Source organism: Lepidochelys kempii, chromosome 10, assembly GCF_965140265.1.
Source record: "Lepidochelys kempii isolate rLepKem1 chromosome 10, rLepKem1.hap2, whole genome shotgun sequence".
In the NCBI taxonomy this organism is placed as follows: domain Eukaryota; kingdom Metazoa; phylum Chordata; order Testudines; family Cheloniidae; genus Lepidochelys; species Lepidochelys kempii.
In genome coordinates, this window is record NC_133265.1 from 24,095,638 (window position 1) to 24,109,381 (window position 13,744).

At 41.1% G+C, this 13,744-nt stretch overlaps 1 protein-coding gene across 1 annotated transcript in view; it reads left to right on the plus strand.

The window, feature by feature from the left end:
• Positions 1-13,744, plus strand: part of EMP2 (epithelial membrane protein 2) — a 30,451-nt gene extending 16,707 nt beyond the window's left edge. The window contains exons 2-5 of the mRNA XM_073362466.1: positions 6,495-6,605; positions 10,274-10,364; positions 12,466-12,612; positions 13,159-13,744. Coding sequence (XP_073218567.1) covers positions 6,528-6,605; positions 10,274-10,364; positions 12,466-12,612; positions 13,159-13,340 — 498 coding nt within the window. The 5' untranslated portion in view covers positions 6,495-6,527 and the 3' untranslated portion in view covers positions 13,341-13,744. The remainder of the gene's footprint in view (positions 1-6,494; positions 6,606-10,273; positions 10,365-12,465; positions 12,613-13,158) is intronic.

Genomic DNA, 13,744 nt, shown 5'->3' on the forward strand with positions numbered 1-13,744 from the left:
ATGGATTTGTGACTCTGGCCATGGCAACACAAAGCTAGGAGTAGTAAAAGCTTGTAATATTATGTACAACTTGGCAATTCCATGAGAAATGACCATTCTGACCTAAGCACTTTTATCAGGTAAGTTATGCCCAGAGGGGTTTGGATGGCCAAGGCATGGCTTGCTACAACAAAGTTCCTTGGAGAAAAATGGTCCATCCAGTGTTCTGCACCAGCCATTTTCATACAGATCCATCTTTCCTGACCCATTGCCAGATTTACCTTCTAACTCTCCACAGTACAGTATTGTTATAGATAGCTAGGGGGGAATCACTTTCCTACTTCTGGCCAGCCCTTCTAGTCTGCACTTGGGGAATACATGTGCCTCTTTCTCCAGAGGAGGGATTTTAACCCCCTCCCTGCCAGCTTGTGGACTGGGTTTTTTCCCCCTTCACATAATGGAATAAGTACAGGGCCATGTGAATGGAGGAAGAAGAGATTAGTCAAATGATATAAAAAAAAAACCCGACACAATTTTTACACCTACTGTCTCCTTCCCTACCCCCACAAAATACTATATAGCAAAGATCACCACCAGCATCCAAGAGGTGACTTAATTTTTACAAAGGCACCACTGCTGTTGCAGCATATTGGAATGTGGGATGCCTACAGATACACAGCTGAAATCTATTCATTACTTCTGTCACAGGGCACACAACTCGCGATGCCTCCTGCTGGTCGCTCTGGGGATTAGCTCATTCAGTTAACACCCTGTTCCATGGTTTGCACACCACCTCTCTCTCCAACTCTGCAGCCCCTCATTAACCGCAGCATCCTCTCCGTGACTCAGCCCTCTGGCTAGGTCACTCAAAGTTCCCCCTTTCAGGGTATAGTTCCTCAGCAGTCCTAGACAGCTGTGGCCTCTCAGGTTAATTAGCCTCCTTATTGGCCCTCGTCAACCCTAGCAGCAGAGTGTGTGTGTGTGGAGAGGGGGGGACCGGAACACCGCATCACAACCTCCCATTTTAAAAAACCTGCACAAACTCTGAAGAGGAAGAATGACTGAAAAACACTGCTTCAGAATCAAACTACCTCTTTCTCGATTGGAACAGAATTGGAGCTGCTCCCCTAGGATTAGGCATGAGAAAGCCAGCATCTGACTCTGGGGAGGGCCTACAGGGATTGCGTAGCCTGGCCTCTGAGAGTATGTCTATGCTGCTGTTAAACATTCACAGCTGACCTGTGTCAGCTGTTTCAGGCTGTGGGGCTATACAACTGCAACGTAGACATCCAGGCTTGAGCTGGAGCCCAGGCTTGGGAACCCTTAAGGGACATCTACACCACAGTTTTATAGCCCGTCAGTTGATATGGGCCAGCTGTGGGTATATCTACACTGCAGTGTAAGCCCAAGGTTCAAACTCAGGCTCAAGCCTAACCCCCGCTTCCTTCTACACACAAAGCACTTTAATCCAGTGTTCCAGGATCCCTCAGGGATGGAGAGTCCAAGCTTGAGTCAAGCTGGGGCTCAGGATTCAAGCTCTAATTGCTTTACTGTGTAGACACAGCCCTGTGGGACTTGTGCTCTGGGTATTTGTCAAAAGTATTCCACAATCGCATGAGCCAATTTTCTTTGTTCTCTAGCAATCAAGTTTGGTGGACAGTCAAGTTTTCCCACACTGCCCCACATACAAAGGGCTACAGCGGCCACATTTTGGGAGGATGCTAGAAAATCTGGGCTATGGGTGGTTGGAGTCAGGGCTATATAAAGCAATGTGGACCCTGGAGCCACAAGTTGGGACGCTGAGTCCAACTATTCCTAACCTGAGGTTACAAATTAGTGTAGCTCTCAAGCCCTTGGTTAACAAACCCAGGGTCTACTAACTTGAGTGTTGCTAACCCTGGGCTTACACTGCAGTGTAGACATACCCTGAGGATGTTCTTGAGATGAGTGTTGTGCCTCTTGCTTTTGAGTAAGAGAAATGGAAAGAGATGTTCCTTTTGTTCTGTGCTGATGGGGGAGGAGGGGGGTGTCTGTGCACACAAAGCTGAGGGGATCTTTTCCTCAAAGGTGGGGAGAGCTCCTCTGCATTTGTTTGAGCTCAGGTGCCTCTCCAGGAAAAGCATCTAAAGTCAGGCCACCTTAGGGCTGTGTATGAACCATGTTGGACTTCACTGGGCAGAGGGGAGAGCTGAGCAGAGAAAGCTAGCTTAAAAGGCACAAACCCTCCAAAAAGCCCCTAGTGAATCCCATCTTCTATTCCCTGTCCATAGGACCTATCCCTTCCTGACCCTCAGTGTTTTCCTCTATTCCCCACTGCCTCAGAACTTCTCTCAGTGAAGGTCCAATCCTTTCTTTTTCCCTAGCTCAGCCAGGGAAGGGGAGCCGAAGCTGCCTACTGCTATGAGAAAGAGGCTGCCTGCAGAGGAGGTCAGAGGGAAGAATACCTCACTCACGATTCCAATGCCCTAGAACAAGACATTGTCCATGCTAAACTAGCTGTTCGCAGTGTTGAAGAGCTCAGTGTAGCTCGAAAGCTTGTCTGTTGCAGCAACAGAAGTTGGGTCAATAAAAGATATTACCTCACTCACCTTGTCTCTCAGGTTAAGGTAGGACAGTTGGCTAGAGGAGGAGGAAGCTGCATCTTCTTCCTGTCTCTTGAGTGGTATGTGAGACCTGCTGTTTCGGGTGTTCTCTTTACTGCAGGCTGGCCTCAGGGAGGAAAGCCGCTGCCTGCTTCTGCTGGTGCCCACGTTCTACAGCACTCAGGTAGAACATACATCCTGACCGCTTCTGTTACTTTGAAGGCAGGGATACCTCTGCTCTTCTCAGCCCTGAGGCAAAGGGGAGTGAGCTGTTGCTAGTAATGTCTGGGCCACACAGACTTCTTCATCCTCTTCCTGAGTTTCTGCCTTGCTACAGCATGTTGGGGTGGCAGGTTTATTCCCATTGCTGCTCTGTCTTGCGCTAGCACTTGAGGCATCTCCCTCTCTTCCCCAGTATCCTGAAGGGCCAGTCTCCTTGGTTTACAGCAATGCATTCTGAGACATTCCAGAAAGAGGCAGTTGAGGAAGGGTTATTTCTTTTCAAACCTTAAAAAGACAGGCAGCTTTATATTTAAACACAGAAGCCCTAGTTTAGTCTATCAAGCCTCAGTGTGCTTCATTATGAAGGGCATGTTAGTCCAGAAATTATTTGTATTCCACCCAAACTTGCTGACCCTAGCAAATCCTAAACCAACCATGCCTGCAATGAAGAATCATAAAACTGCTGGTCTAGAAAGCTAATTGCATTAAAGACTTCAAGCATTCTGCAAGAGGGAAAAGAAATTCCCCTCATTGTAGGTCTTTGTCATGCATTGCATCCCAAGTTTGGGCCTTATTAGTTTGGTATGATCTCAGTTAACGAAGCTGTAGACATCCTGGATCCCAATAAGGCCCCTTTACCAGCCCAAACCTGGAGAAAGCTCTTTAGTATAGTTCTGATTTCAGACTTTCTTGGCTGGCTTCCAAACAACAAATTGGGAGATTTGAGTCTATGTCAATTACTTGAATTTAGGGAGAAATTCTGATGTAATAAAAATGTAATTTATAAAATAGGTTAAGCTTGTCACTGCTGAAGAAGCTGCATTTTTCATTGACTTGTGTTTAACTGGATAGTTGACAACAGGTATTGGCATTTGCATGTTATCTTCTGGCTGCCACAAGGAAGGATCTCCCTGCTTGGCCACTGTTAAATTCGTAGTGCACCCAGGTGCTGAATTTGACACCTGTAAATATTTTTTGCTCTCCTATCAATTAAATGTACCTCACCAGCAGGGTTTTCTGATTCTTTGAGCATTGGGTCTTGTAAACATCTGTGTGGCCAGGCTGAATAATTTGACAGGTGACTAAAATCATTAGCAGTTTCATTATTTACATCATAAGGGAGCTGTTGGCCAGTGGATTGAGCACAAAAGAGTTTAGATTCTAGTGGGTTGCTAATCTAGATGGGGTGATTTTTCTTCAAGCTTTGGCTCCTGGATTCAAGTTATTAGAAGATTCTAAACCAAATTTCAATGGCAGAAAATCATTTTTTGTTAAAGATTTTTTTTTTGAGGACCTGATTGAAGTGTTTTGAAAGCTTAAGGTTAGTAATACTGACTTCTTGTGCCTTAACCAAGTTAATACCCAATCTCTAATTCCTCATGACCCATTCTGTGAAATAAGGAGGATGTTTATCTATAGTTTTCTAAAGTACTTAAATCTGTGGCTGAAAATCAGTTAAATCAAAACCATTAACTTGGTTAAGTTTTTTGTTTTGTTTTTTTTTTCCCCCTAGGCTGATAAAACTTGATTTTACAAGGCTGACTTTAATTTGAGCAAATCTGGTTAGTTTGTACAGCAGGATAGGAGATATGAATTGAACTCAGAATTGCATCATACTGCTTTTTATACTGTAATACAATTTGCTTCTCTCATGGTGTGGCAACTGACCTGTTGATTCCTGATTCCTTGTTTGGGAATAATTTGTCCAGCAAATGAAATCTTAAACTGGGGAGGGAGTGTGCTCTCCATTCAGTATGGAGATCAGTGGTATAGATGATTTCAAACTACCTGTATACAAAACCACAAGACTTGTGCTCTTCGTTCAAGGAAGAGCTTGGATGACATTAATAGGAACAAACATGACTAGTGACTTCAGTCATATAATAACCTAGATTTGTTGGTGAAAATTAGCACACAAGGCTAGATGTGGAAAAGGCAAAGTTTAACCGTGAGTAATTAGACCGGCATAAATAGTAGTTTCCTTTAATTTAGAATCCAGATTTAACTTTGCAATATTCCAGTAGGATTTTGCCAACTATATATGGAAAAGACCTATCAGATCAGTCTTCCTTTTCTCAAAAAAATGCTTTGTTAAGTGGGTTTATACATCTTATGATACTCCATAGTAGACTCAGCACATTAGTCTGGAACTCCTTGTTTCCAGTATGTCTATATGTTGTCAGCTTTTTTTGTTTCAACTTTCGCAGAGTAGTTGTATTTTGGAGGAGGGGAATGCCAGTAGATCCATTGCTCATTAAAAATGCTGTCAAAAGAGGCTTTTGTTTGGTTAAACTCACTGTCTGCATTGCTGAGTGTACATGTAGTTGATGAGTCCAGCAGATAAGGCTGGGGTTGAGACGATTAGACGTGCAGCAACTTGGTTGTGGTAAATTTGTAAAAATAGATTGACCATTAAATTAAGTCTGTTATGTGAATCTGGTCATTTTAAAAAAAACCCTCCATAGTAAAGGAAATGGAGAAACATCCATTAATGTAAACATCTTAATTTCAGTCACACATCAGTGTGACTCATAATGGTATATACAATAGCCTTATACTGAAATATAAAGAGTTTGAAACAGAAAAATACACAACTGAACATAACTAAAATACACTCTCATTGACAAGCATTCTTAAATAGCAAGAGGGGAAAAAATGCAATGGATAGCAGGCAATAACACAAGTTTAAATATGTTAAAGACCATACTTTCCGCTCTGTGTTTGGTGACTACCCATACCTCTTTCTTAGTGGTCCCTTTCTGATTGCTCTTGATGTCAAAGCTAGGCTGACTGGGCAATAAGATAAAGGTGGAACAGAAAAAAAATTAAGTGACTGACAGTAAATCAGCTACAATGAGTATGAGCAAAGCTACACTTTGGTGGGAAAAGTACTAACACTCAGTCAGCAATAGACAAAAGACCTAGAATAGTTTTTGTTTAAGGAAAAACTAAAGACCTTTTTGGTATGGTATAATCTAGTATACCATGGTTATTGATAAACCTAGCGAATAATTCCTGAACTGCTTCATCTTGTCCTGGTTTGATCGGCAATAGCATCCTTTCGAATCCAGTATTTCTTCCTTGAAGATTTAGGGTGAAATCTTGACCCTACTGTAATCACATTGCCAGGACTCCATCATCTTCAGAGGGGCCAGGATCTCGCCCTTGGTCTTTAAAACACTAACTTTCCTAAAAGTAAAGACAAGATCTCCTAAGCCCTGTTTGCTTGCTGGAGAGGCTCACAGTCAGAAATATACGTGCAGCTAGGAAATTCTGTAGAACTGTGTGTCACCCAACAAGGGTAGCACAATGCATCTGTCTGTAATTTGGCATATTTCAAAATGCAACACTCCCATTCATACTCTTGTTTTTTTAATTATAACTCATTGCAACAGGAAAGGACATAAGGAACTCACTAACTAATCCTGTATATCCAGTGAAATTGTTGCATTATGCTATTCTATACTAAGATTGACCAAAGCTACAGGTGAGCCTTCTATCTTTTATAAAAGCGAGTGCTCTAACTTCCTGGCTCAAAATATACAGAATAGTAACATTTTGGCAGGTACAGTATTTCCTTACTCTGAAACTAATTAATACTCAGACCTTCCTATTCCACAAGCAATTGAGATTATATCCCTGTTTTAAGATGTCAGCTACTCAGTTTATCACTACATAATCTAATTGTATATATTCCTTGTTTTTAAACAGCTTTATCTCAGGCTAAACCTTCAAGGAGCAAACATGTTGATTCTTCTGGCTTTCATTATCGTGTTTCACATAACTTCAGCAGCGCTGTTGTTCATCTCAACCATTGACAATGTAAGTTTCATTCCACCTAGAAATTGTAATTCAGAGCCATAGGTTTCTCCATGTTATACTGACTCAAGCGTCATATTATGTGTTGTCTAGCTGTGTGTTCACAGAAAAAGCAGCTTCCCCAGCGTGTGATCTGGGCACAATCATAATTGAAATATAAATACACCTTTATATAAAACGTGAAGAAAAACATTTCCTGGTCCTAGAGTCTAGCTGAACATTAAAAATACAGTCAGATCAAAAATTAAATTAGTTGCTCATCAGGCCAACCCAAAATGTAACTAACTAGCATATTTAACCTCAACAATGCCCCCCTTTTTTATCAGATCCCTCACTTCCCAAAAGCCTGGGTAAAAACCAGCTATTTGTAAGTATAAAATAACATATTGCAGCTCAGTCTCTTCTCTCTTGGTTTTGTGTTTATTTCATATACTTATCTTAAGATTTGCTTTTGAGCTCTCAAAAGCATTTGACAGTGTTAAGATTTAGTACACTTGATCTACTTAATGGGGAAATTCTAGGCTTCTTGTACTTGCTCGAAAGACCTGAAACCTCCTGCTGCCACTGTGCCTGGAAGAGGCAATCCAAATCAATGCCACGGCACTATGTTTCACAGAGCAGCATTCTGCAGCAGGGCAGGGGGATGTGGCCCATGGGCCTGCACTTACATGGATCTATTAGCCAAGAACCCTACACAGAAGAAGTGTAGCAATCTACAAACACTACTATAGCTTGGAGGCTGAAGTTGTGGCTTTGGGGAGAGGTGAAGATTCTACTGCACTTCTGCCAATGTCACATACACAAAGCCAGTAAATTTAATATTTGTGTAGGGGGAGACTTTGAGCCTAATAAGCCTTCAGAAAGAGGCTTATTAATACATTTATGCAAGATGTACCATGGAAGACACACTAGAAGCTGAAATATGTTACAGCTTCTGTGCCTGCTTGGAGTCAATTGAGCCTCAAAGTTTAGAAATACTTTAGTGTTGCTTGGAAAGGTGAATTTTCCCATTACTGACCTTTTGCTCTTACATAAAGGGATTTTGCTCTAGCAATATCTGTACGTGTCTGGCTCTTCATCTGGATCTTTTGCTGAACACCCTTTGTCCCACTGTTGCCACTGCAGTTACTTATCATGGTACACTCTTGCTAAGAAGGCAAATGTACACACAGGCTTTTGGGATACTGAAAACACAGCTTGTATCTCCATCTGTTTTTCAACTAGCTCAGCAAAGCGCCCCCCCCCCCCACCTTCCCCCTCCCAACAGTAGCAGAAACTTTGTTTGCAAAACTTTGACTCTCTTTGACGGGGTTGCCTGCGATAGCAGGGAACTGGACTCTGACCCAGGAGGTCCCGTTCAGTCCTACATCTCTATCTTAAGAACTCAAGTTCTATCAGTTGTCTCCTTTATAAACACTTTGGGAAAATATTGACTGAAAGACAGTTAGGAAATATGTTAACTTCAGTGCAAATATCATACACTAGTGTCCAAGCAAATGAAACCCAAGTAACCCTAGCTATAAAGAAACATGCATTCTTGGTCATCTAGTTGCATTGTTTTAAAAAATAATAATAATGAAACCTATAGGTTTGTAACCACCTTCTCAATTTTTTTCTCATTGCCTGAATGGGTTTTGCACAGTGCTGAATATAATGAAAAATAAAACCGTATAAGAAATGGGTGTTCAAAATGCTATATTGAACTGTAACACTTCTTTGTGCCATCCTTAAACTGCCAGTTTATTTAGTCTTGAACAAAGGCCAAGAATACAGATAAGTCAATACCATAATAAAACCTGATAGTGCAGATGTGAAACTGTCTATCTGTGTCTTCCTTGAATTAATATCCAGCATTTCAGGACACTATCCAGTCTGAATTCTCCTTGTAAAATGACTAATTCCAGAACTGCTTTCCAAACAATTGTTGCATTAACTGACTTAACAATCTCTTAGGTTTCTTATGGGCTATTCCAGCAGCAGACACTACTGTAGATAATATTTAAATGGCATATTTTCCCAAGCCCAGCAGAATAAAGGCCTAGGTAGCTATTTTAACTGGTCTGGATTTCCTCAGGAAATATGCTTGGCTGGACAGCTTGCAGTATTTGTAGTGTTGCTATGAAGAAGGCGTTCAGTCACTACAGTGCTAGTTTGTGTTAACAAATGGTATACCAACAATAGTAATATCACAAGGGGACCTTAATGAGTCACTAGTCGCTTCCAGTCTGATGTCCTACAGTTGGACATTGTACCAAGAGTACAGATAAGTCAATACCAACTTTGCATGATGTCTGATGTTAAATCAGTTAGGAAATTCATGCACAAGGTTCCAACTTCCCACGCCTGTAGTTTTACTCCCTTGCTCACATGCGTTACAAGAGTATCTTATATGCTCACATAACATAGGGCCCCACCTGAATGTACCAGAGAAGGCTTTACTTCTGTTCATTAAAGGAACAGACACTGGCATTTCTGGCTGGTGATCTCCTACTTCTGGCTAGGAGTAGCAGATGCAGCCATCAGCTTCTGTTTTATAGTTCTGGTCACTGTAGACTTGTGCTCCGTGCACTCGCCTACCTTAACCTCACTATACCCACCACACTTCGCTGTTGCCTTGCAGAGATCTACCATGTAAGCCTCCTGTAGCATAGATGGGTAGAAAGATTTGTGCCCCCTTTCCCCACATGGAGCTCTATTACTTTTCCAACCATAGCAATGGAGCAGAGATTAATAGTATTCCAGTAGTGCTTACTACCCCAGTGTCCATCACTGGATATATTTACAGTAAGACAGTTCCCACTGCTCTTCACCTGTTGATTGGGTTTTAAGCCATAGGGAGAAATACAAATGTTGCAAACATACATGAGAGGTTACAGAAAAAGAAGCAACTTAAACACGTATGAAAATTCCAACTCCTGGATCTTCAGGGGGCCACATTTGAAATTTAGAAAATGTGAACTCTGGGAGCTGGAGCTAGGAATCTGATCTCTATTTTTTCTTGAGGGTAAGGGGACATCTGACCAGCAGAAAATTGGTGCTTCTCCAGACACGGTAATGTACAAGTTCCTCACTTAGAAGCAGGTATATGGCATGAGCAGAGTTTTAAATCTGAACAACTTATGATTTTTAATCAGTCCTTAAAAAAGCACCTGAAACACTTGCCTGAGCAGCAGAAAGTCTCTCCAACATCTGGACAAAGTAACTGGATATTTGTTTCTTGCCCATTCCCTTCCCACTCTTCACAGAAGACTAAATTGTACTTAGCGATTGGAATTGTAAGATTTACTTCATTTCAAAATGTGTAACCAGTTCATGCAGGAAATGTATGTTTGTTTATTTATTGCAGAAGCTGTTTTTATTCATTTGTAACCTAGTGAGTAGCAATTGATCTTTGTGATCAGTTTCTTGGTTGCTACATAATTGTATCCTTAGACTGTATCTCTAGGCTGAAACATCACTTCCAAGTAATTTAAGTGGCTGAAGATGGGTGCTGAGAATGTTATTATACACGGATGCCCACTTGTAGAGCTGTGAAGAAGTGCACAGTACAGTTTTTGGACACAGTTAATATATTTAAGCCAAACACTTTTCTTATAAAACAATTTTAAGAGGTGGTCTAACTTTCCTGGTCTGAATTTTTTTTTATATATTTCCTTTATATTGTTTTACAGGCCTGGTGGGTAGGAAAAGACTTTTCTACAGATGTCTGGAAAGTCTGCATCAATATCACCAACTGTACAGTCATTAATGAAAACAATTCAGGTGAGTATTAGTACATACTATTAAGCTGTCAAACTAGAAGCTGCTTTTTAAACAGTATCATGTAAATAAACTATAAAATGTTGCAAGACAAAAAAACCTTAATATCTCCATTTCTCTGCCTCCATTTCTCCATCTATGAAATGTGGATGCTATTGCTTTCTCTCCATCCTACAAAGGAACTGAGAATTAATGTTCATAAAGAGCACTAGAGTGTGTTTTGAAAGGTCTGAGATAAAGTACACCCCCTATTTTCTGGCATCAAGAGTCCACAGCAAACTAGTGAGACTAAAACAAAACGGAGGTCCCATGTGACTGCAATGAAGGGCATTAAATGCTAAAAATAAGTTCCAGTTTTCAAATTCTAACTTATTCGCTATTCAGGTTCTTCTAGTATTAATGGTAGTTACCAGAAATACTTCTGAGGGGTCTAACTTAAAGATTAACAAAACAGAACGCAATGCAAAATCTTAACTAAGGGAAAACAATGTACAATATGGACTAGATTATCCCATTTTTAACATGAGTGACTTCACTGGGAATAAAAGATGTATTTCAGTTACGAGAGAAACAGTAGTAACAATTTCTCTTATCCCATCCATTCATTCTTGGTCTATATCCAAGAGGTGAACAATTTGACAAGTATAATCATGGATGGATAGAAAATCATTGTATTGTCTGTCTACAAGTCCATTTAGGGAGGAGTTATGAAGATTATTAAGGTAATTTATGGCCTCCACCATGGTATGGTTACAGTAAGGACCTCAAGTATTTAAACACAACAAAACCAAACTAAAAGTCTCCACAGCCTTTCCATTTCAGTTTATAGAGCAATAGCTGGATTAATTTACAGGGCTGTGAGACTAAACTGAGGAAGAGATTAATGGAAGTAGAGTTTTACACTGAGTTTTGAAAGCCGGTAGGTCCGTGGTCACTTACCTCTTCTAGGTCTGCTGCAATGCCCTGCTCTGCATTCACGAGCCATCTCCACGGTGGTGGTGGTGGAATATACCTGGTACAGGAGGACATTATTTTGGAGCAAGACAGTGTTTTTAATAACTAAAGTCAGTTCTATTGAAGGCTTTGCATATCAAGACCAAGGGTGTCTACGCTGCAGTTGGACGTGTGACTGCAGCGCGTGTAGATGAACGTGAGCCAGGGTTAATCTAACTAGGTCAGGTATCGACAGCAGCGAGCTCGTTGCCTGAGTACATACCCAGGGGGCTCCCTGGCAGGCTTCTACTTGGGCGGCTAGTCTGCACTGCCACTCATGCTGCCGAAGCTTCACTGCTGTTGGTACCTGAGCTAGTTAGATTAAATCTAGCTCAAGAACGTCTACATCTGCTGCAATCCACACCTCCAATTTCAGTACAGACACATCCCTTCACCTTCAACTGTACCCTGTATTATAGGGCCACAGTGTAGAAAGCAGAACAGTGAGCCATTCACACTGGCCTGTGTTACAGTAACTCGTCTGCTTAGCATTGCACTGTCCACTCTTCCTTATTTAAGAAAAGGCAACCAGAGACACACTAGCACAGGAATCCTCAAACACCTGACCTTAGGTACTTTCTAAAGGACACCACTGCTGGAATCCATCCTGAATACTGCAGATCATGCTTGCACTGCTATATTCTCTGACTTCACCTCTGTATAACAGACAGAAGCATCTGAAGGGAAGCAAGTGATGGAATTGGGAAGGTGTAGTGTGAGAGGCTGGGGAAGCTCCATTTGTGCATTGTGGTTGCAGGGCTGGCAGAGACTGTTTAAAAAGCTGCCTTTAATGGGAAAGCAGTAATAGATTCTAAGACCAGAAGGGATTATTGGGATCATCCAGTCTGACTTCTGGTATAGACCACCAAATGTCCCCCATGTAATTCCTACAGCACATCTTTTAGAAAAGTCAGTAAGAGGGGAAGGGTGAGTGGAAGTAGGAAGGTGGCACAGAGGCAGTGGCTTAAACAAGAAGGGAAAGCTGCAAGAAGGAGGGTAGCCAGCAAATCCCAGTAAGAACAGACTACCTGGGAACAGGTAAGGGTTGGTGCTGGTAGTGGAAGCGGCTGGGGAGGAAGGTTTACAATAAAACCTGGTTCTATTTTCACAGAATATCAGTCTGTGCAGGCTGTTCAGGCCACCATGATCCTGTCTACTATTCTGTGTTGTGTGGCATTTCTGGTTTTCATTCTTCAACTCTTCCGCCTAAAGCAAGGAGAAAGATTTGTGTTGACTTCTACGATCCAGCTCCTGTCATGTGAGTGGTTCTTTGACATGTCTCACTTCAATAGCCCTTCCATTAAAAGTGAGAAATAGGGTTCAGAATGGAGCCATGGTACAACACAAAGCAGAAGCAGAAAAATGTTGTACATAATTGGTAAGCTTTTTGCCAAACATTTGTTAGATTTCTAGCTTAACACTACATTTTAAATTTAAAACAAATTTCAAATTAAATGTTCTGATTTTTTTTTTTTTTTGGACTTTGGTTTTGACAATTTAAAAAAAACATTCACAAAACATTTTGGTATCACAGAATCTCCATTTTCTGCCAAAAATGTTTTGATTGGAAAAACTTCATCCAGCTCTGACTGTATTTTAGTAACATGACTATTTCAACTTGGCTTAAGAAAAGGATTTGGAAGCCCTGAATTACTCTAAATACAGTTATGATTGCAAAGAGCAGCATCTGGGCAGGGGATGAATAGAGTGGTTGAACTACACACTGTGAGCCTGTATAACTGCTTTAAATCTTTTTTAAAAAGTAACAGACATTGTTTTAATTCTTTCTTTCTTTCTCCTCCAGGCCTGTGTGTTATGATGGCAGCCTCCATTTACACAAATAGGCATGAAGATCTGCACAGGAGTGTTGGATATGAGTTTGATTTTAGTGGCCAATATGGATATTCTTTCATCTTAGCCTGGATTGCATTTGCTTTTACTCTGATCAGTGGTGTCATGTACCTAGTATTAAGGAAACGTAAATAAATGTCAGCAGGTAGTTATTTCTGTCATTGCAGTCCAGAAGCAGAATTTCAGTAACCATTTTGTATATAATCATTTGTGTTTTGTAGTAAAGGTATTGTTTCTCTAAAAATGTACTGTGTTCTTGGTATGAAAGCTATATGGAAAAAATAATGCAAGTTGACTGGAACACTTTGCCAGCTAGGGTCAAGAGTCTGAACAAGCCAAGGCCAAGTTAGCTTTCCTTTGTACATTTCACAACTTTAAAGGGCTGCCACTAAATTAGGCATTCATAAGAGTTTGATCCTGCCCTCTAAATGGTTCACATCATGTATAGTGGAAAAGATACAGTACATGCTTATTACATTGTTAGCAATGTGCTACTAGAAATCTGCTTGGGGATAAGTATGGGGAAAGAAGACACACAC